At 37.7% G+C, this 22,774-nt stretch overlaps 3 protein-coding genes across 11 annotated transcripts; 2 read left to right on the forward strand and 1 right to left on the reverse strand.

The window, feature by feature from the left end:
- Positions 1 to 1,886: 1,886 nt before the first annotated feature.
- On the forward strand, positions 1,887 to 7,875 carry LOC137710539 (PX domain-containing protein EREL1). Of its 8 annotated transcripts, none has more exons than XM_068449591.2 (10): positions 1,887 to 2,406; positions 3,037 to 3,147; positions 3,767 to 3,865; positions 4,049 to 4,135; positions 4,323 to 4,431; positions 4,542 to 5,326; positions 5,974 to 6,138; positions 6,257 to 6,499; positions 6,836 to 7,033; positions 7,400 to 7,875. In XM_068449591.2, the coding sequence occupies exons 1-10, from the start codon at positions 2,317 to 2,319 to the stop codon at positions 7,613 to 7,615; spliced, it is 2,103 nt and encodes a 700-aa protein (XP_068305692.2). In that variant the 5' UTR covers positions 1,887 to 2,316; the 3' UTR covers positions 7,616 to 7,875. The 8 variants fall into 8 exon arrangements, with proteins under 8 accessions (XP_068305692.2, XP_088541697.1, XP_088541698.1 ...); XM_088685571.1 differs by having other exon boundaries at positions 1,888 to 2,406; positions 3,037 to 3,190; positions 3,775 to 3,865; XM_088685572.1 differs by having other exon boundaries at positions 1,888 to 2,406; positions 3,775 to 3,865.
- Positions 7,876 to 8,569: 694 nt separating this feature from the next.
- Positions 8,570 to 12,503, reverse strand: LOC137746545 (adenine phosphoribosyltransferase 5-like). Its single transcript, XM_088685098.1, has 7 exons — positions 12,175 to 12,503; positions 11,922 to 12,032; positions 10,498 to 10,590; positions 9,822 to 9,971; positions 9,650 to 9,708; positions 9,083 to 9,155; positions 8,570 to 8,824 (listed from the first exon to the last, which is right to left on the reverse strand). The coding sequence occupies exons 1-6, from the start codon at positions 12,263 to 12,265 to the stop codon at positions 9,084 to 9,086; spliced, it is 576 nt and encodes a 191-aa protein (XP_088541224.1). The 5' UTR covers positions 12,266 to 12,503; the 3' UTR covers positions 8,570 to 8,824; position 9,083.
- Positions 12,504 to 18,804: 6,301 nt separating this feature from the next.
- On the forward strand, positions 18,805 to 22,574 carry LOC137746514 (protein involved in starch initiation 1). Of its 2 annotated transcripts, XM_088685097.1 has the most exons (3): positions 18,805 to 19,150; positions 19,688 to 21,938; positions 22,185 to 22,574. In XM_088685097.1, the coding sequence occupies exons 1-3, from the start codon at positions 19,085 to 19,087 to the stop codon at positions 22,349 to 22,351; spliced, it is 2,484 nt and encodes an 827-aa protein (XP_088541223.1). In that variant the 5' UTR covers positions 18,805 to 19,084; the 3' UTR covers positions 22,352 to 22,574. The 2 variants fall into 2 exon arrangements, with proteins under 2 accessions (XP_088541223.1, XP_068342642.2); XM_068486541.2 differs by lacking the exon at positions 22,185 to 22,574 and having other exon boundaries at positions 19,688 to 22,131.
- The last annotated feature ends 200 nt before the right edge of the window (positions 22,575 to 22,774 follow it).

Raw genomic sequence — 22,774 nt, forward strand, 5'->3', positions numbered from 1 at the left:
AGGTAAAAGACGGATTACACATTAAGAAAATGTATCCCTTCTAATCTCCACAAAATGGTATGGTAATAAGAGCTAAGTTTCCTCATGTCTAATCCCTTCTCATCTCCCAAAAAAAATCATTCATCTCTATCACATATTCGTTGAGGATGTGTTTATTTACTGTATAAGTAATGAGAATGTCATCCTTGATTGTTCAAGTATGAGATAAACGAGCCTCTAAGTGATCATAACATTCAAGTTTGAGAATGATATCGATACATGAACAATTAGGTATGATTCTTATTCACGGCTTCTCCTATTTTACATAAGTAATGTCTTCGGTGTTAAGTCAATTTCTTTTAATCTGTTGTTAATGAAAACCATGGACTTCTAATTTGTTGTTTAATAGAGCCATTTTCTTCACCAAACTATACCCCAAGAACGGACAAGCCCATGCCAACTATTGGGATCAAAATATCAAAAGAAAACGACTCAACTTGGGCTATAAAGCCCATATTAATATAAAACTGGCCTAACCACAAAAACCAAAAACCTGTATATTGGATTGTGTTGGTTCGAAACACCATCAACTCCGGTCGGTTGGGTTGATGAGTTGAACTCCAACCCAAGGGCCCAAACTAGTGTTAATCTTAAACGATTCACAAAAGAGCAATTTGCAAATACGTACGCTTATAAGATAATTGCTACATAAGAAAACGTAGTTTCGTGATCTAAAACAAGTCACCCCTAATATTAACTACTTAGGGGTGGAAATACGGGTCTTTGGGCCCGTGGATCTAGAACTTATTACTCGGCTCTATGTAAAAGCATCCGGTTTTTATTTTTGATCTTTAAAATGGTCCAAGTTGGACCCGGCTTGTTAAAAACAAGTCCATATTTTTTATGTGTGGGTAACCCGACCAGACCGTTTAAGGGTTGTTAGGACACTTGTCATTTTATTAGTAGTCCACAATGAAACCCATGATCCATAATTTCATATCTATCAAACGCTAAAAAATAAAACAACGATCAAACTTCTTCAAACAAAGAGTCAGAAGAGTCCCTTAAGAACATTTGGTGTTCTTGATTTTGTTAGATGTAATTTTTTTTCGTGACAAAAATATTTAGAGATTATTTTATACTTTGTTTTGTTATACGACATATAATTGAAAACAGATCCGTTCCACTAATAAAAGTACATAAAATCGAACCGACTTAGACTCGTTTAAAAAGAAATAATTCGTGTGTATCCAACCAAAATGAACCCGGCTCCACCCCTAGAACTGCTTGTTGGTTATAGTAATATTAATCTTCTTAATGCCGAAAGTTTCACGTTCAGAATCTCCTCTTAATCAAAATAATACTCCACAAAACTTTAGGCTTTAGCTAGACATAGCAATGCGGTCGTGGTTTTACAGGTGCACATTCTGTGGTTTTGGTCCACAATGAAAATTAGCTCAATTTAAACACAAAACAACACGACTTGCAAATTTTAACCATTAACACAACACAACTTGTCCCCTTCCTTTTTAAACGCAATAATAAATTAATAATGGGTTCAACTGTTATCAACACGACCGTCGAGGCGCAATCCCAAACACTCGACTTTTTGTGCGTGTGTTCGTATCGTGTTATCAAAAGGTGTGCAGAATTTCGCCGACTCTAGTGTAGCGATACGGGCCACTAGTAATTATGGGCCATGAGGCCCATGATGACAAACCTTTATGCCGAAGCAAATGGTCCAAAATAGGCGTCCGATGCTTTCTCTGTCCCCGCCGTGAAGCTCAATGCAACCGCAAATGGAGACAGTTAGGTAAGACTGTTTAATATTACCCAAAAAAACAATTAAAAATATTTTTTTTTAATTTCCAGACAACAATTAAAATTAAATTAAATTAAAAGAAAAAAGGGAGAGTGCGTGGGATCGGTGGAAACGAATACTGACAGACTCGGAGAAAAAAGAGAGAAGACTTGGCGATTGGGAATTTTTGCTACACAGCTGCAGAGGTGACACGCAACGCAACGCAACGCCCGCCCTCCGCCGGCTCTGGTTAGCCGCATAGTCCATTCACCTGCTAACGTACGCCATCGCTTTTGGACTGACGACGAAGCAAAACAATGGAGGCTCTGCGGACGCCACCTGTCCGTTATGTTTTGTGAACGAGCATCGATTCTCCTCGGCTGGTTCGCCGATCCGATCGCCAAAACCCTAGCTTTCTCTCTCTCGCCTTTCCCCATTTGTTGAGAGAGAGTGGGCGATGATCGATTTCGATTCTTAGAGAGAGAAACAGATAGGGAGTTTTAGAGAGAGAGAGAGCATTATAGGAAGATCGGAAAATGCAGAGACGGAGTCCTCCGAGGCACAGACACGATGGGACTTCGCCGCTGCCGCTTGGGATGGATTGGAGTCCTCCTCCTCGGAAATGGGTTCGTCTGCTTCCGCTCTTTCTCTCAATTCCAATTATTTCAAGTTACTAACTTTGAAAATTGTGTAATTGAAGATCATTACTTTCTAATTTAAGCTTGTATTTATAATTAGTTCGATTGTGATTTTCGTATAATCCATCAGTTAATCAGTTATGGAGGTTAGATTCACTTCCTAGGGTTTAGCTCAGTTTCAGCATGCACTCACATCAACTGTTTTTACTCTTTAATAATCTCTTGTTAATTGCAACTTGTACCTTATAAAATTACGATTTTACTTTGTCAGCAAGTAATTTTATTTTTTTCGCGATTGGCTTAAGATGATCTTATAACCACTAGGAATGATAAAAATATAATCTGCAAGCAGAAGTTAAGACGGATCTACTCTTCAGTCACCATGTTACCGAAAGAAGAAAATACATTTTCGGATTAGCAACCTCTTCAATGAAAAGATCAAATTTGACCTTTTTTTTATTAACAATTCGCATTTTTGTTCTCATTTGCGGATAAGCTTGTTGCATTGTTCTTTCCTGCCACAGTGACTTTATAATTTATATAAATATATTGCCAATCATTGTTACAAATACTCATTGGGTATCTGTCTAATCCAAAAGGCTGATGTTCCTATTGCAGAATGGACGGGACACAGTTTGGCCACATGATCCTCGCACAGGATGGAGTTATTGTGTCACTATTCCTTCGTGGGTTGTCCTTCCAAAGTCAAGAAATTCAGATCCCGTAGTGGTACTCAAATTGAACGATTCTCCAGTGTTTATCTATTCCCAGGGTTAGATGTTGTTTTATATTATCTTTTAGGACTAAGTACAATTAGGAAATCTGTATCCATGGTTGAACTTTTCATGTGTGAATTTTTCAGTATCTCCTGCTGTTGCCTCGGTCCACAAGTAAATTAAATATGTTATTGGAACGTTATGGTCTTTAGGGTTCTGCAATGTTATTGGTTGCTATTATGGTCAGTTTGGTGAATAGAATGTTAAAGGTGATCCTGTAGGTGCCTTGTCGTTTCTTGTGGGACATAGCAAGTCTTCCTTATATTACAGTAAAATGTTTCTACTATGCAATGTAATCACTTGGTAATCTATGATTGTGACAAACTTGATGTCATTCGATTATAATATAGATATTCTTTGTTGCAGTCAAGATTAAGATTTATATTTGGATGAATCCAACTTTTTTTCTGTTGGATTTGTGTAACATATAGATAATAGATTGATCATATCTTTTGGTGAAATAAACATTTATACTACCTACATGCGCAATGGTTTTTTCAAGCTCATTGTATTTCGCATTTGTTCACTACCAGTCTTTTGCATGGGTTCTATTATAACATTTTAAGGGACAGTTCTACAGGGTTGAGGTTGGTGTACAATCACCAGAAGGTATTACAACTACAAATGGAGTGTTAAGAAGATTTAATGATTTTCTGAAGTTATTTAGTGATGTAAGTACTGACTTTGGATTGTCTGTAAAATAGGTATTTACTTTATGTTACTATGGTAATTCATATGAAACGACAACTTGGTTGTTCTCTAAGCACTACTTTAGGAAACGCACTGTTGATTATCCCTTTGTTAAACTAATCAAAGGACATTCTTAATATTTGTTTATTGGCTGTTACTTGTAGCTTAAAAAGGCATTTCCCAAGAAAAATCTCCCACCAACTCCACCCAAGGGACTTTTGCGGATGAAGAGCCGGGAACTGTTGGAAGAGGTAGGTAACATGAGTGTCATTCAATGGAGGACAATAAACTCACTCTAGTTTAGTTCATATTCTTAACAAGGGGGGATTACTCTTAACTGGAAAGTGTAATATTCAATTTCAACCTTCGAACATGTGTGTACTCGTACACATCTAAAAGGGTGATTAATATTCTTAAGAAGTTTCAGTTTTGTTGCAGAGAAGGTGTTCGTTGGAGGCTTGGATGACAAAGCTGCTATCGGATATTGATATATCAAGAAGCGTTGCAGTGGCGTCCTTTCTTGAACTAGAGTCTGCAGCTAGGTCTTGTATGTGACTATCTTGTGCATGAGTGCTGTGACACAACCCTTTTTTTTTGTTACACAGATTCCTTTTATAGAGTTTTAATGTATTAGTTCCTTGTCATAATACATTTCAGCGTTCCAAGATGCAAGCCAAAACACTTCAGACGCGAGTTCGCTTCAATCACCTTCCTATTCTACCTTACCTGCCATTGTAGGGAGTTCATCAATCACACCAGATTATGGAAGTGATACTGCTTATGAGACATCTGAGCTAGGAACACCAAGGCTAGGAAGGAATGACAGTTCTGACATTGGTCTCGAAGATCTGGTATTGGATGAAGATTTAACAAGCCCAATAGAAAAGCTTGTGAAGTATGGCATGACCAATATTGATGAGGGACTATTCATGGGACAAACAATACTAGAGGAGTTGGAAGGCCTTCCTAAGCATAAAGTGAATGCTAGACATGTCAATAATGTTGTAGGGAAGGATACATATAATGGAAATGCTTCTAAATCTTCAATTCTAGCTCGTAATGGAATGGAACTTTTCTCTGAGCCAGAGCGTAGTAAAGTATTCAACCATGCTCGCAAGCTCTCAAATGAAAGTGTGGGAAGTGATGCCAGTTCTCTAAGAGGTAGTGAAATGTCCAACTCTGGTGTTCCAAACTCATCTGGTGATGGTTCTCTTGACCATCTTGGAGGTACTGAGGTTTCAAGCATTATGGAAATGCTGGGCAACACAGAGTTACAACCTTCAGGTGGCACTCAAATAGTTCTCCCATTAGATCAGCGAAACAAATTGAACAGGGTTCTCTTGACCATGCAGCGAAGACTAGTCACAGCAAAAACAGACATGGAAGATCTAATATCTAGACTCAATCAAGAAATAGCAGTGAAAGATTACCTTGCAACAAAGGTATGTCAAATTAAGTTAACCATGCTCTTCATGATTTCAATTGCTAGACTTATATTTGTTTGGGATGGAGAACTTCTTGATTGTATCTAATTTGGTTATTTGTAACATGACATTTTTAAAGGACACAAATAAGTACATTTTCAATTTAAGGATATCTAATAGGAGAAATAAGCCATTATAAATAACCTGGAAGAAAGTTTGTCCCGTGCCAAGACCACTTGGAAGCTTGTCATAAGTTCTTGTTCCAAACTTTTCACTATGAAATAAATATCCAGTAATTTTGCAGTGACATAGTGTCTAACATGTTTCATATATAGATTACCTCGCCCTCACCTCCGGGGCCAAACCCTTACAGTTGCATTTCCAAGGCTTAATTGACAAAAATATTTGTTTTCCCCCTCAATGAAAACGAAAATCCATGAAATTTAAATTGTATACTTAGTTTTTATGCTTGCTTTACATAGACCTAATTATGAATTGCTGCACAAATAAATTGTTGATAAAAACTATACATAGACCCAATAGCTGTGACACTTATGATGTTATAGATTTTTACAAAATCCAGTTACAGTCTGTCGGCTGAAAGAATTGGTACACCATTTGATTTCACAGAGGGAGTTCATAGACTAATTGATTGGGTCCTACAGGTCAAGGATTTGGAAGTTGAACTTGAAACTACTAGACAGAAGAGTAAAGAGAACCTGCAGCAAGCTATTTTAACTGAGAGGGAAAGGTTTACCAAAATGCAGTGGGATATGGAGGAACTCCGGCGGAAGTCATTGGAGATGGAGTTGAAGTTGAAGTCGGAACAGGTTATTGTTCTTAAAGTTTGTCTTTTCGACTTTTATGTCTTTTCATTTTTTTGGGGTCAGTCTGTGGCCATCCTTTTTATGATCTGGATAGTTATACGATATATTCAAACGCTGCCAGGACAAGAAGTCATGTGCAGAGTCAACAAAAGATTCATCTGGTCGAGAGAAAGAGATATTGCCGCAGGAGTTGGATCCTTACAAGGAGCAGCTTGAGAATTTGTCAAAGCAATATGAAGAGCTAGAAGCAAAATCTAAAGCAGATATTAAAGTTCTTGTTAAAGAAGTTAAATCCTTGCGCAATTCTCAAGCAGGACTGAAGCATGAACTAAGTAAATCACTGACGGAGAAATCTGAAGCTGAGGTATTTTGTCACTCTTCCAATAGTATTGTTGCATTCTAACTTTTTCAAACTAGTTCTTCTTAGGTTGTTGGGTTAAATTGGTTCTGCTTTCTGTTATTGATCCAGATAATTGGCGTCCTTCCTTTTGATTATTACTTCCCTTATATTCCGCAATACCCTGGAAGCTTTATGTTTTGGTCCTAAGACAGATGCATTGATAGAACAACATGGCACATTTTCATCTTGCTTTCAGAAACAAATTAAAATTTTAATTGATATGTAGCTGACGAGCCAGAGAGTAATCTATTAGTTAGGTTTGATGTTTTTCTTGTTTTCATTTATTTTTCTATTTTTCAGAAGCTCCGCCAACAGGAAAAACAAATGAGCAAGCTTGCAGGAACTGCTAGAAAAAAATTGTTGCATGAATGCAAAGTTCTTCATCAGCAGCTTCAAGAATGCAATATCAATTTTCCTGTTGATGATTCTTCAATTCTACCAGAGGCTTCAGAATTGTTGGATGCTTCAGACAACCGTATCAGTCTCTTACTTTCAGAGGTACTTTCTACTTATTTCCCAAGTTTCTTTCGTTTGCCAACTTTTATTTTCTGGCATATGGTCACATTACAACACTTCCAAATTTGGCCCATCTTCAACAAATTAAAATTAAATTTGTTTGTATGAGAAACATAATGTGCTGCACGTTTATATGTTTCTTGCTTCAACAATCAGTTGTAAACATTCGTAACGTATGGATGGCAGCATATTAACCGTTAAATTATACTTTACCTAAATGGCTCTATATTTGACATAGTGCAATTCCATTTGAGTTTGAAGTAACTTTAAAGCATACTGATTTTTGGCTTAAGCATTGTTCCCATTCTCGTAAACCATGTCTGAAGTAACTTTGCAATAATTGATCAGGCACAACTCTTAGCTCAAGACAGTGTAGCTACTAGTGAAGTTGACAACCTCAATGATGATACGAGGACAACAGACAATGAGTTAAGGAAGATTCTGGCAGAAATTTTTTCAGAAAATGCTAGATTACGGAAACAGGTGAACTGTCTCATACGTCGTGCTCACAAAACGGATGTCCAATCTATGAAAGACGAGGTCCTTGAAGACGAACTTCACTGACGAGTAAGTAGGAAGGTGTCAGGATGAATATTGTAAATTTTGTCCGTCTTCAAAAGAAAGAAAAAAAAGGAATAATTTGGCCACTCGCATCGTCTCTTGTTGCATGTATTTCTTGCTACACGACACTTAAAGCTTGTGGTTACACGTATACGAGTCTCAAGAAAGTTTGTGCAATCTCTGGTTTACCAGAGTGTTGTATTCTTTTTTTCTGCGATGGCACCAATAAACGAAAGAGATGAATGGAAATTATTAGTGACAAACGTTTTTCTCTTCTGTTTTGGCTTAGAAATTTGAAAGTAGCTCTGCTCTTTTCCGTTGTATGCGCGTATAAGCGAATCATAATTTTGTCAAACTTTTCGGATGCCAGTCTTTCGTTTATAAACATGAACCCTACGATGTTGCTGTTTGTCTTTTGGTACTGCTGCCTTTTGCAATCGTAGTTGCAGCTTTCCTTTCATTTTCCTCGGTTAAAAATTGACATTCTGGGTTGTGACATAAATTCTTCATCGATTTGTTAAAATATCCGACTTTAGGTATTCATGACACGAGTGAACGAATTAGGGAGATGATTTCAACACTCCATATATCACTTCCCGCACTCACTCTCAAGCGGGAGGAGTGCGGAACTGAAGTGCCAAAATCATCACCCTTGGATAAATCTCCACCTCTGAATGCCTTGAATTATGAAGAATGCCTGTCGAATGCAAGCATGTACAACTAGCCTGAAGTAATGAGCTTTCCTTTTTCTAATACAAGGGAAAGAGGATTTCAAACACAAGCTCGAGTGTATGCACAAATGCTTCTAACCACGTGAGCAAAGCTGCTTTCGATTTCTTTGGTTGGCATGACGAAGCCCCACCCCTATCTACCAAATGTACTTAACGCAATCGAGCAAGAGAAACCAAAATATGTTTTGGAGCCTCTTTGCTTAGCAAAATAAATGAGCATTAGAGATTTAATTTGAATAATTTGCCATAATGCAGCAACGAAGTTTCCCATTTTAAGAATAAATCGATCTCTCGAAAACAACATTCGTCCATGAATTTTGTTCGAAATGGCTAATGTTCCTTAGTAATCTACACGAGACGGAGACAAGGGAATGGCGAGCATTGTGCAGCGGAACTCAGTCACCCTAAACATTCACGGCCATTTGCCCAAGTGAAGCGTGTCATTGTTTCTGCAGTCAACCCAAGCACAACTCCAACAGAACTGCATGAATGAAAAGAATTAAACAACTAACTTGGGAGAACTTGTAGGAGACCAGCACACTTGATGACCTAGCGAATACTTGTCTGAACCATTAGACCAACATATCACTCTTGATCTAACAGTTCAGACAGTGCTGTGCGTCAAATTTCCCATGTGAAAAGGGCTTACTTCAGCTCACAATCGAAGGCAAAGGGAAATCGCAGGGACAACAAAATTTGAATCGAAATTAAGGAGAACAGTGGGAAGTACTAGAACTACCTCAACAGCAGTTATCTAACTCGCGTGGCTCCACAAGGATGTAGAGTGGCTTTCCATTAAGCCTGCACTGTCCCTGAAATGTCACAATCATCATTCATCAAGAGCAGCTCAACTGCATAGCACTTGAGATATCAAAAGACTTACGAGTAGCATGCACTCAATACACAACAATGCTTTCGAATCTGAATATCCCTGAAGTTTTAGGTCAAATTATGATGCCGGTCCTTAGAGTTTGGTACCCGTAGGTTCGTCTTTCGCAATTTTAGATTTTAGTCTGAATTTTTAGGTCAAATTATGATGTTGGTCCCTAGAGTTTGGTACCTGTAGTTTCGTCTTTCGCAATTTTAGTGCCCTATTTATCAAGGGTTGCAACCCAAGGACAATAATCTACCTTGACATTAGCCACTCACGTAGGTCACTCGTTGAAAAATTGCAGCAATGACAAATGACAGGCCTAAAATCGCGAAAATTGAAACTAGAGGTACCAAAGTGGAACTTCTGCCAAACTACACGGACTAGAATCGTACTTTAGCCCGATTTTTAAGTTAATAAATGCGTAAACATTACCTTAACCTCAGGCAACCCAATAACGCATCCACATTCGACCACTTCAGCCCCAACACGTTCTAGAAACACAGAAATTTGTTTTGGGATGATGTGAATTTCAAGGAGGGTACCCAAGCAGTATAAGGAAGAAGATGAACAAGAAATATCAAAGGCCTCAACAGCAACCACTCACCAAGAAGTCTTATTGCTGCTGATAAGGTCCCACCGGTAGCTATTAGATCATCAATTACCAATGCACGTTCACCGGGCTGAGCAGCACCAACATGCATTTCCAGGCAGTCGGTTCCATACTCGAGCTCATACGCTTCTGAAATTACTTCTCCTGAACAAGCAGCATTGTTAAGTGAAGATTCGCGTACAGCGAAAATGAAAAATGCAAGGTACAAAATAGACGCTACATCAACAACCAAGACCTCACTTCCAAACATCCCACTGGAGTAAATTTTGCCTAAAACCGGTTGTCTATCACGTGACGAGAGAGAGAGACACAGGTTCTATATTGTGGTAAAAAAGAAAAATAGCCAACAGCAACGTCGCCCTAGTAAGAAAGGCCTTATCCTAAATGAAACTAAGCACTAAACAATAGATAAAAAGCATATTACCAGACATTAAAACTACGGCTAATTGTAAAACTTAGCGCGCTGACTGCTTAAACGATGGGGGGCAGTACTTTAACAGCCAAATCCAATAGTCCTTTCAAAGGCTCAAAGGACACTAGCTTTATATAACTACTTCGAAAGTTGATTAAGGAGTACTGAGTGCATGATTAAAAAGGTAATTAGCTCCTGGACATAAAAAATTAAAAAAAATAAAACTAAGCAAATCAAGCTAATTACAGTTGAGCGTACCCGGCAACTTTCTAGGTTTACGTAAAGGGACGAACTTGGCACCAATTGCTAAAGCAACTGAAGGACCAAACATGAACCCTCTGGCTTCCACTCCTGCAGATTAATCATAAAGACAAGGAAGTATGAAAAGCAGACCACGTAAGAATTAATTATTTAATAAAATTTATAATTAGGGTTGTCGTTATCATGCTACTATTTGGTAAACGATATCACCAACTTGAAGAAAACAGTGACTGATTAAGGCCAATAATTGGGACGGTACAACGTTCAAAACATCCTTCTTTTTAGCACTGACTGTTCATCTGCCATGAGGACAGCAAAATGTTGATGAACATCCACTCGGAGTTAACCATCCACATCAATATCTAGCTTTCTTCACTTACGTAAAGTGCCGACAGGAAAGCAAAGGTTTCAAGGAGCAAAAAGATTGATCTGTGAGAAATTAGTGCTTATCCTTTAACTCGGGAGACTTTCTCTTGCAGTAATGACCGATACAAGAATGCTATCCTTACCGCATTTGTACCGACTCTCCAATAGAGGTGGGACCCACCTCTATTGGAGAGTGGGTACAAACGTATTAAGTGTAGCATTAATCGAAACCAAAATGATGATATCTGAAAGATTGACTTTTTGTGGAATAGTAATGGTATCAGGTTGGTAATTAACATGATGGTCACACAATCAGCAGCAACAGAAATTTCTCAATTGTTTGAGAATGCATTTGAGGTTAATAGTTTTATTAATCAAAATAGACGAACAAAATCGTAGAATTTCACAAAAAAAAATCCTTAAAAATCAGAAAGAACGCATCGACAGAATTGTTTGTGAAGTGGGAAATGAATCTTCTATGTGTCCAAGCAACCAGAAAAATGCAGCCGTGCAGAAGAATGCAATCAGCTTAAGGAAATTATACAGAAAAATGAAGAAATCTGCTCTGTTTTGAGCTTGTGATCCCACTGCATTAGCCATAGATATAATTATTGAGGGGAAGAAATTCGGAAAACTATTCCACATTAACAAAAGTGGTCAAATTAGAAAATCATTCATCTGTAAAAGTGCATAAAAACAAAATAGGAAAAATTATAAACTAATTTGGCTAAGATTAATGATGTATGATACCAAAAAACAAGCCTTTTTAAGATATGGAAAATCTTCAAGGGCATCAGCAAGGATTGCAACTCCACAAATTTATTTCTCAAAACAATCGAAGTGGGGAAAAACCAGTAAAACCCAAGAGCCAAAAGACAAAGTTCCAGGCAGCAACTCATAAATTAACTAATTAAGCTCACATTTTAATATTCACAACATTAACAAACCTTAAAAAATACTTCAAAAAATTGTACATATATACAGCTGTAATATATATATATATATATATATATATATATTGAGAGAGAGAGAGAGAGGTGAGAGGGGGAGAGTACCGGCGACAACAGAGATGTCCATGTCTCTGTAGCGATCAACAAAAATGTCGACAACATGCTTGAAGGCCTTGTGATCAAGCAACAATGTTGTTATGTCTTGAAACATTATCCCTGCATACATACATAATAAATAATAAACAAATAACCACACAAATCATCAAACTTCACAAAAAAACACTGACAATCTACTTAAAAAAAAAAAACAACAAATTAAAAAATAACCCAACAAAATAAACAACTAAAAAAATGGAACCTGGTTTCGGAAAGTGAGGCACAACCCTGATGGCTTCTGATATGGCTTGGAGCCTTGGGTCTCCTTTCAGTCCATTTTCTGCTGCAAACATTCTCTCTCTCTCTCTCTCTCTCTCTCTGGTTTTTCTCTCTTTCTCTCTCTACAAATACTCGAAAGGAATGGATTCTGCTCTCTGGGTTTTGAAAATTTATGGGTTGAAATATATGTCAAATGGGTTTTGGGTTTTTGGGTTTTCGGATTTTCCCTCCTAAAATCTGAACAGAAAAGCTCAAATCTTTGTTCTTTCTTCTCTCTCTCTCTCTCGGTGAGTGTTCGGAGTAATTGCTGGCTAGTGGTTCTTTGTTTTCTTCATTTATTATGTTGGCCAAACCACAGCACTTTGGAAGATACGTAGGGGAAGTTTGATGGTGACGCGGTTTAACTGCACGTGTACTGCACGCTGCATGCCTTTTGCTGTAACGATGCACTCTCCAATCCGACGGCCACGATCCTCCTCAAATCCCACCCTCCTCGATCAATCCAGCGTAACAGTAAAATAACACCACCGGCAACGCACACTGTAACTTTGCCCCGTTTTTCCCTGCATGCACTTTTGTGTATAACGAGGTAGAGGGCATTATCGTCATTCCACATTCATTGACGGCTAACTATTGGCAGAGAATCCAGCCGCAGGAGATTTTGCAGATTTTGGATGTGGTCCCTAGGTGGTCCTGCACGCCCATCCCCTTTAACACATGCTTACCTGGCTTCGTCCAATCTTATTCCGCCCTACACGTGGCATGATCGTCCGAGATACACGCTACATCAGCGACGCATTAGTTTGTCGTTTCCTTCTATTGACCATATATTGTTACTTTATTTCTGTGGGCCCTCGTAGTGGATACGATGAGGTCACGGCTCTCAACTAGGGGAAAACATGCCCAACGCTCAATAGGGCGCGTGCTAGACAAACTATCGTGAAAAACTGTTGTTCTAACCTGTGATAGAAACGCATTAGGGACGCAAGTGGGGGGCAACACACGGAAGGAGATTGGCCCCGCGAATTCAAATCAACGGACAGGATCGCTGTTCATGTGCACGCGAGTGTACCCTCAATACAACATGATAACATGATCATTAAGCTCTTCCCTTTTCATCCACGGACCGCTCTATAGCCTACACAAACTCTCTCCCTCCCAAAGTGTCCCAAAACTCAAATCTCTCCTTCTTTTTTATTTCATTATGTTATCAAACAATATATTTTATTAGATTAAATATTAATTTAGTCATCGATAAATTTTTAACTCACTTTGTTATACAAAGGCTCAACACCTTTTCATCACTGCAGTAAAGGACCATAGTAATATCGCATTGATATCATGATTTTACGTTTTATAATGAGCAGACGTTTTTTAATACATCTCTCGTATAAGATGTATTCAGAAGAGAAATGTTAAGAACATCTCCAATTAAGGAATCAAAAAGTTCACACCAACAATAATATTTTAAAAAAAGACAACATTAGTGTTTTTAACCGAAATACTAGTGTCATGATGCGATTGACAGCAAAAGTGGTTGATGTCAAATTTGACATCAACTTTAAATCTAGTTAAAGTGATTAATAAATGTTTTTCATTATTATTATTATTATTTTAAATACTTATTATAATTATGAAAAGTAATTAGTGTAATCTCTAAAATAATAGCTTACATTTGTCATATGGGTGAAGACAAAATTAAAAAAAAAAAAAAAAAAAAAAAAAAAGTGCTACAAGCTTTCAAATTTAGACTTTATATTTAAAATTTGACATCTCATTAATTTAAATTTGACATCTCATTAATTTAAATTTTATATTTAAAATTTGACATCTCATTTGGAGATGTTCTAAGGGAACTCTCCATGAACTCTCTGTCACCTCAAGTTTTTGCCACAATGTTTTATAATGTTGGCACAAAAATTGGCGTTAAATTGTGAGATATCAAATAGTCCACAAAAAGTTCCACTTTGAGAAGTCTTGTTAGCATTTCTCTTAATGAGAAAATAAATACACATATCATAATTTTTTTTAAACAAATCATATTATCTACACTAAAGAGAAGATGATGAGCTTAATTTCATAATGGACTAGTAATAATGTAATTCAAATTATAATTGAATAATTACATTACATAACAATGGTATGGATACACTTTAAATTCATTCCCATTTCAAACCAATTTCACATGTTTTCCTCCCTCTTTACATCTTTATGATGTCTCCTCGTACGGTGCTTTTGGATGGTGGAGATCCACCGCCGTAGTCTGAGATCACATCATGGCCGTCAAAATCAAATATCGGCTTAGGGTATGATGCAAGATCTTTGCCTTTTCTGGTTTATAAGCAAAGTCAAATGCAAGGGTAAAAGGGTAAAGTGAAGAAGAAGGTCCACACGCTCCTAACCTATGGACTTGACGACCCTAATTTCCCCATGCACCAATCGTTGATGTTGTTGGTGTTCAATTGCACCCGGTCTTCCACAAACATGACGTGGAACATGTTAAACGTGAGTTCCAAATGCATATAACTTTGATATATATTGTTGGCAAATCGTCTACCAGTGAAGTTTTAGAATCAATTGTTATGTAACATCGTACCGTATGTGCTTTTTTTTATTTGTTTCAAACAACTATGAGTTTGATCTAGTTCCACATTTCTTTGTTGGTTTTGCAAAGTTATACTTGGTTCAACTCTAACTCTTGAACCAGAGGAAGGACCTACCGACCGATTTTGAGAGCTGTTTATAGTTCTAAATTGCCAGTTGACCGAGGAAGACCACACTTATAGGAGATTTTTTCCCAATTTAAAGAAATTAATATCGATTCTCCCCTCCTCATTTGAAGCTACAAAAATCCTTAGTCCAAGAGTTTTTAAAAACATTATTGATGTAAAAAAATGTGAATTAAAGATTCCACTAAATTGAACATTTCAATGGCTCAATGGATAAGCTAAGGATTTTTTTTTTTTTTTTTTTTTTTTGGTTTCAGAATAAGGTTAACCAACATGTTAATTAATCAATTACGATAAATTGAATCAGAATTTATATGCATGGCTACTTTTTTGGTGATATACATAATTACTCACTTTGTAATAATGATTGTTGACAACATAGTACTCACCTGAAGCTACGAAAAACCTTAGTCCAAGAGTTTTATAAAACGTTATTGATGGAAAAAAAAAAAGTGAATTAAAGATCCATTAAATTAAACTTTTTAATTTCTCAATAGATAATTTGATAAGCCAATGGTAAATTTTTTACGTGTTTTAGAACACGGTTAATCAACATGTTAACTAATCAATTACCATAACTTGGATCCGAAATGATATACACGACTAATTTTTTTAGTGATATAAATAGTTACTCACTCTGTAATAACTAACACTTTTACAAGTACTGATTGGCTAACCACAACATAATCTTTTACATATCTTTTGTTTCAAAAACTAAGAATTGAGTAATTAAGTAGCAAAATCTTTCTTTGGATATCAAGAATCATAGTTCTCGGACCTCTATTCCAAATTTTGTGGCTGAGAATCTTGACATTAAATGACATCCTTTTTGGATTGGGGACCTACAAACGTTGCGCATGATTTAGTTTATAATTAATTAATGAACAACTCGTGGACAAAGAACCATGAGGTTATAATGATGAAGCTTATCTTATGGCGTCACATCGTCTCAAAACCTAACCTCAACCAAATCTTCAACCTTAATTATAGTACATAATCAAGTAGATCAAGATACTGACCAGCTGTGTATTTCACTTCTAGAGATATAATAATTCGTCAAATCAGAAAATCTGTACCGTTAAAAATTGATCCAACAGCTGAAGTTATTATAACTTTTAAAGTGAGCCCCTGTTTATAGTTGTTGGATCAATTTTCAATGGCACGGATTCCTAATTTGGTAGATTAGGAGGAAGAGATCTAGAAAATATCTCTTTCCTATAAAACACATGGCTTGTTTGTTTGTTTGTATGAAATTAAAGCCTCTTCTGGTGCTTATAATTGAACTAAATTGATAATTAAACACTTGTGTTTAGTCATTATTTTCGTTTGATTTATTTAATTTGATAGTCAGTAATCAAGAGGCATGTGTTAAAAAACACCTCTCTATGTTAAAATGATAAATAAAAAAAACCGTGTCCAGCTATATACGGTAAAAGGATAAACTACTAATTGTATCTAACTGTATAAAGTAAAAGTAAAAATTATAGTAGACAATTTTCCTTCATGTGTTTCTTTTTGGCTTTTTGAAAGTTTAGAGAACATTAGTTATTCTCGCCACCAGCGTTAGGCAATACCCATAATCTTGAGATAGAAGAACTTATGCATGGCATATAACTAACACCTGCCACTGATATGGATTTATGTAAAATTTACAGATCGCACACTAATGATGATTGCTGACAACAAAACTCAAATTTTAGTGGGTTAGCACCCAAGACAGATACTTTACCAATTGAGCCAACCATTGTTGGCATTCATGTGTTTTGTCCCCTCCTAATTCCTTCAGTATGCAAAAAACATTCACTTTTAACCTGAGTATATCCTTGAACACAATAAATTATCTAATCTAATTTAGTCATGGATACGTAACGAGACGTATGTAATAAGATCATCCACCAAGCATATTTAAAAATTTATAATCAGCTACTTGAGTAAGTCACATCACACACCTAGTCCTAGACTCATAGCTAACAAAAAACAATGATCATTTCTTGTTTAGATATCACATCAAAGAAATCCCTTTTCGTTTGTTTATAATTATCCTTTCTTTCTGCGGCAACGAAATATATGGGCTTGTCCACAGCATCTTAATATATTCTTTTTTTCTTTTTTCGCTACATCTTTGAGTACGTTTTAGGAAAAGGTGTCTATTTTATTAGGGAATAGTTTAATCTTTATTAACTATTGAAGACCGAGGACAAAAAAGGGAGATCAGCTCGTGGATTTGTTAATTATGAGTGTGATTTATCCATAGAGCTCGATCTCCATGTACGAAGTGGAAGATTTGTGGGTTAGGGTTTGTTGATACATGTGATCACCTTTAACCAATCATGTGGGTTTTGGAGCTTCTACTTGCCTTCTAAATTATTAGCCATCTTGATTACGACAATGAGAGATTAAGAAAGTCATTTGCCGCAGGAAAAGTTGAGGACACGAAGTTTGGACAAGTCTCCTATCAAATAAAATGGGTGTTTAATGCTTTGCTCTAATATTATTCTCCGAGAGATATTTTGGGTCTACGAATTGTCCAACGTAATTCTAGACTTATTATTGGTGATGGTTTTCATGTTTAATAGTAAATTATTATCCTCTTTGTACTTGATTTTGGAGAAACAAATCTCTAGTTTCAAGCAAAAATAACCCTTAAACTAATGAGCTCCTAACTAAAATTTAGGAAAGGATTAAAAAAAATTAAAAAATAAAAAATCGACTCAGGTCATGTTCTGTATCCACAGAGAATCATCTAGGAGATCCTAAATATAGGGAGTGAGAAATGAGCTTCTAGTGGCTCTCTATAACTAATGCTTACTGTTTCAATATTATTTTAAATAATTAATTAATTTCTATTGGCTAATTATTGTCTCATAGTCATTATGGCTCTAAAGTAGGGGTATAGTTCGAGTACAACTTTTTTACAGAGCTCCTAAAATAACTTTTTGATAGATTAATTAAAACTTTGAAGTATAAAATAGAGGGCATAACTGTAGATTTTCTAACTATCTCACCTACAAGCTATTCAAAGTCTTATAGAGTTTATAATATATTTTTCATCCGAACAACAAAAACATGTTAAATACATATATAAATGTGGGTTCAAACCGGCACCACATTTGTCGAAGTTATCCCTTCACAGACATTCTCGTAAATAAAATACCTATTTGATTTATTTTATTTTATTTTTAAAAGAACAAATCTTGCATGCATCAGCACATGTAGAGAGTCTAGTATAACATAGGCAGGTTTAAAACTAAAAGGATTCCAGCAAGTGGCCTAGTGGTAAGGGCGCGGCCTGGGGTTCCCCAATAAACAAAAAAATATAGGAGGATGTTGGTTTGATGCTCTGAGCTGGTGAGTTTGCTTGAATGTGGTCATGGGTAGGGTGAAATTCCCAATAGCCTATTCGGGGGCAGAAGAGTTGGATAATCATGACTTGCCATCAACAGTTCCCTTTTTTATATTAAAAAAAAAAAAAAAAAAAAAAAAAAAACACTTTTTAGTGACCCTTGAATCAATAGCATAGATTAGGGGAGCATTAGACGAGCCGGGGCAAATGGGGCTAAATCAGTTGGGGCCGAGGCTTTGAACCTTAACTCAACCCTTACCCATCAATCTAACAGGCCCAATAGTTTAGGCCTAGAGTAAAGGTTGGGCCGGGATTTGACCCTTCAAGCCTCTTTATCCAATCTTTTAATTAAGTCGGTATCCCATCCAAAACCTTTTGACCTTATATGTCATGCAACTCGTGTACATCCCTCATGGTTCGAATTCATCACACGCGTCACGCCATCGCGCTTCCACGACCTATCCATTTGGGGGACCACACAAGGAGAGCAGTAGCGCCCTGCTCCTATTGCCAAATGGCGGGCAACCACAGGGTCCAACACGACGTCGCTCACACGTAAGATTGACTCTATCCAAAAGCCCCCAGGAGTCGGCGATGCCAAAGTAGAAGGATAGCGACCTTGGTCTCACTGGCATATGCTATCGTGCGCCCAAGGCCTTCTGTTTCCCTCTGCGGAAGCTTCGCCCCCCATCTTCTTCTTCCTTCTTAGATTCTCCGATCGATTTTTTTGTCTGAAAATTTGAATTATCGAGTTCTGAGGAGATCAGAAATGGTTCCAACGGTGATGGCGGAGCCCTGATGTGCTCGGCAGTTGAATAGCCATGGCCTTCTCTGCCGCCGCCGCCCGCTTCAATCTCCGGACCTCCTCTTCTCAACCCTACTGCAAGGTACTCTCTCTCTCTCTCTCTCTCTCTCTCTCTCTCAGGTTTGAATAACTGCTGCATCTTGTGTTTGGTTTCCGAGAAAATAGAAGAAAGTAGGGAAATTAGGGGGAGACTAAAATTTGGGCATGTACTGTGTAAGCTGACTAATCGTATGCTGTTAATTAGATTCAATCAATGTGATAATCTAGGGTTTATAAGTTTTGTTTCAGATATTCTTTTTAGGGCACCGAGGTGAAATTTGTTGAAATCTGGTAGCATTTTGCAGAATTGTAAGATTGCAGGGATTGATGTCAATGTGGATAAAGTCGAATTATTTAGAATTTCATGTGATTTTGTCGCTTGGGTCTAATTTTGTTTTGGGATTTGTTGCATTGCCATGCTGTTTGATTTCGATTTTGCGCATTTCATTGCATATAGTTTTTCGTAGAACCGATAATAACACAATCATTTACGAATTTTGATTGTAAATGCTGCTTGTAATTTTGGCTTTGGTTTCTAATCGAACAAGTATTTACTTATATGGGTACAACATTTCTGCAGTTGTGCTCGCTTAGGTTCAGCACAAAGCAGAACAAAGTAGCTTTTAGAGCTACCACGGAAAGGAAAGGCTCTTCCTTGAGGGTTGTTCGATCAGTCTTGAATAACAGGAAGTCGAGCATTAGTGACAATGGAGCTTCTGAACCTGCAAGGATTCTTCTCGAGAGGTTGTTTGCACAGACACAGAAACTGGAAGAGCAGATGAACAGAAATTCTCGTCATCCTCAGGATGTCCAGCTAGGATTTAACCTTGAAATCCTTGAGTCTGATCTTCACGCTGCATTGGCAGCACTGAAGAAGAAGGAAGAAGATTTGCAGGATGCCGAAAGAAAAGTTTTCTTTGAGCACTGTGCATTGCACCGCACAAAGGAGGAGCTGGAGCAACGGGAGAAAGAAATTGCTGCAGCTTCTTGCAGGTATGAAAAAATAGGGGAGGAATTGAAGCAGGCTAATCTTCGCTTATCTTCTCAGGCCTGGCATATAGAGGACCTAAAGCTTCAGCTTAGAGAGAGAGATCAGGAAAATGCGGCTGCACAGTTGGCACTTTCTTTGAAAGAAGAGGAATTGGAACAAATGAGAAATGAATTGCTGAAAAAGAGTGAAGAAGCTGCTAAGTCCAAGTCTGAACTTGAATCCAAGGCTCACCTGCTGAATGAAGCCAATGAAGTTGTCAAAAAACAAGAAGTTGAGATTCAAGGACTTCGGAAATCTCTGCATGAGAAAGAAGCAGAATTGGAAGTTTTTCAAATGCAGAGGAAGCATCAAGCGGAGAAACTAAAAGTTGCAGAGGACAAATTAGAGAAGCGGACAATGGAGTGGTTATTGGCACAGGAAGAACTTAACAAATTAGCAGAGGAAGCATCCAGACACGCACGAGAAACTAATGAAACTTTAGAGGATTTCAGAAGAGTGAAGAAAGTTCTTGCCGACGTGAGGTCAGAGTTGGTTTCATCTCAGAAATCTCTGGCATCTTCTAGACAGAAAATGGAAGATCAAGAGAAGCTTTTGGAAAACCAATGGGAAGAACTTGAAGAACAGAAGGGAAGCATTACGTCTTACTTAACAACTCTGAAAGATGCCCAAATAGAATTACAGAGTGAAAGATCAAAGCTTAGGATTGCAGAGGCTCAAAAGAGTGCGCTTGAACGTGACTTATCCATGGAAAAGGAGCTTATGGAAGATTTACAGGAGGTGTTGAAGAAAGAGAGGTACTCTCTGCATCAGGCTATCAACGGGATTTCTTCTCTCCAAAATAAGCTAGACAAGAAAAACGCTGAATTTGGGAAAATGCGCAATCTTCTGCAGGATAAAGAGTCGGAAATGGTGGAGGCTAAGCTCGCAATTCAGCATTTGAAATCTGAGCGGGATACCTTACAGGTTATTTTGGATGAGAAGGATTTGGAACTTTTGAATGCAAGGAATAAGCTTGAGGAAGTAAATAATGAAGTTGCAGAGCTAAAGATGCTACTGAACAGTAAAGAGGACCAGCTTATTCAAGCAACTACTCTGCTCAAGGAGAAAGACGAACATGTAAACATGATGCAAAATGAGTTGAACGATACGAAGCTCAAATATTCAGAAGCTGAAACTGTGGTAGAACGGATTGTAGAACTTTCTAACAAGTTGGTTATATCCATCAAGGATGATGAGTCGCTTGATGACATGAGCCACGAGTTACTGCAGCAACTATGGGAGAAACCAGCTGATGATGGTTTTGGGTTGCAAATAAAACAGCTTCAAACTGAGCTTGAATCAGCAAGGGACAGCTTAAGAATAAAAGAAATGGAAGTTCTAGCTTCTCAGAGGGACCTTACGCTCAAAGACGAGGAGCTTAAGATGGTTCTCGGGAGACTAGAAACAAAAGAAAAAGAAGTAAAGCAATTGAAAGAAGAGGTAGAAGACGCTAATGATCTGAGAAAGCTATATGCATTGGCGCAAGAGAGACTGGGGGAGAAGACCTTTGGAGACTTCGCAATCGAGAAGCTTCAACTTGAGGCAGCCCAACTAGAAGTTGAAGCTGCAACCAGTGCACTCCACAAACTTACAGAAATGAGTGGGGAACTTTTACACAATGCCAGCTTGAGCATTGAGGCTGACGGAAGTATATTCTTTCCAAATGGTTACGATCCTAGCATAAGTATGGTGGAGAACAATGAATGTTTAACGGAGGTGACAGCGGAAGTTGCCCGGATTTCAGCTTTGACTGATAAGCTTGTGAAAGAGGCTGGTGTTGTAAGTGCAGGGCCTGCTGCAGGTCAGTAGGGGTAATTTATGAGCTGGTGAGCTTATATCGTGTACAGATATGCCACTGATCTATTGTCCTAGAATTGGTGAAGTAATTGTCTGCAGTACTCACCATAAGGCATCTAATATGCAGGTGCCAAACCTATATAAACGTTGTACAGTGTGTGATTCATAAGTGATTAATGGTGTTTTTAGTTCTTAAATATTGCGTACCTTAACCTCTTTATCTGTTTTCACCTCCTTGCGTTGGACACAGCTTGGCTTCTTTCTGCGAACCGCAGTTTGACGTATGCAGGAGAACAACCTACGGAACATGGCTACGCTGTCACATTATGTCCCATGCCAAAGAAACAAAGATATATGGCAAAGAATCTTACAACTGTCGCAGGAACGCTACCGTGGCAGTATATATGTGCCATGTAAGTCCTCTCTCCTTGTTAGACTAGGGTGTAGCTAAGTTTGACTAAAAATAATGTACTTAAAAGATAAAGATGACCAGATATTCCTATTTTCTTTGTTTATATTCGATTCCGTTGTGCTACAACTTGATTTTCTTGTACTTGAAGTTATTTTCACATGGAGATTTCGTGGAGAACATTAAGGGAGTGAGACCTAAGATAATTGAAGGTCTCGTGTTTACATGTGATTTATGTTTTGTTTCTCAATTAACGAGTGAAGAGAACAAAGAGTGAAATGCGTGTTAAGGCAAGACTCTCATAGCAACCAAAAACCACATGGCAAGCATCTATTGGATAGGCGACGCACTTTTGGACACATAAGAAACACCTTGGGACGGTGATGCCACTAAAGCCACCGAAAGCTACGTCCCAAGTGCAAGAGAGAACC

The sequence above is a fragment of the Pyrus communis genome, chromosome 15 (genome assembly GCF_041283825.1).
Source record: "Pyrus communis isolate YQ-2024b chromosome 15, ASM4128382v1, whole genome shotgun sequence".
In the NCBI taxonomy this organism is placed as follows: Eukaryota; Viridiplantae; Streptophyta; class Magnoliopsida; order Rosales; family Rosaceae; genus Pyrus; species Pyrus communis.

Bases quoted from the DNA above. Each gene is read 5' to 3' on its own strand.
- LOC137746514 (XM_088685097.1), top strand. From the start codon at position 19,085: ATGGCCTTCTCTGCCGCCGCCGCCCGCTTCAATCTCCGGACCTCCTCT. The intron at 19,151-19,687 runs GTACTCTCTCTC...ACATTTCTGCAG, and splicing joins CTTCTCAACCCTACTGCAAG to TTGTGCTCGCTTAGGTTCAG. The intron at 21,939-22,184 runs GTCAGTAGGGGT...CGTTGGACACAG, and splicing joins AAGTGCAGGGCCTGCTGCAG to CTTGGCTTCTTTCTGCGAAC.
- LOC137746545 (XM_088685098.1), bottom strand. From the start codon at position 12,265: ATGTTTGCAGCAGAAAATGGACTGAAAGGAGACCCAAGGCTCCAAGCC. The intron at 12,033-12,174 runs GTTCCATTTTTT...GTATGTATGCAG, and splicing joins GCCTCACTTTCCGAAACCAG to GGATAATGTTTCAAGACATA. The intron at 9,972-10,497 runs GTACGCTCAACT...CTGCTTGTTCAG, and splicing joins TAAACCTAGAAAGTTGCCGG to GAGAAGTAATTTCAGAAGCG.
- LOC137710539 (XM_068449591.2), top strand. From the start codon at position 2,317: ATGCAGAGACGGAGTCCTCCGAGGCACAGACACGATGGGACTTCGCCG. The intron at 3,148-3,766 runs GTACTCAAATTG...TTTAAGGGACAG, and splicing joins GAAATTCAGATCCCGTAGTG to TTCTACAGGGTTGAGGTTGG. The intron at 5,327-5,973 runs GTATGTCAAATT...TGGGTCCTACAG, and splicing joins AAGATTACCTTGCAACAAAG to GTCAAGGATTTGGAAGTTGA.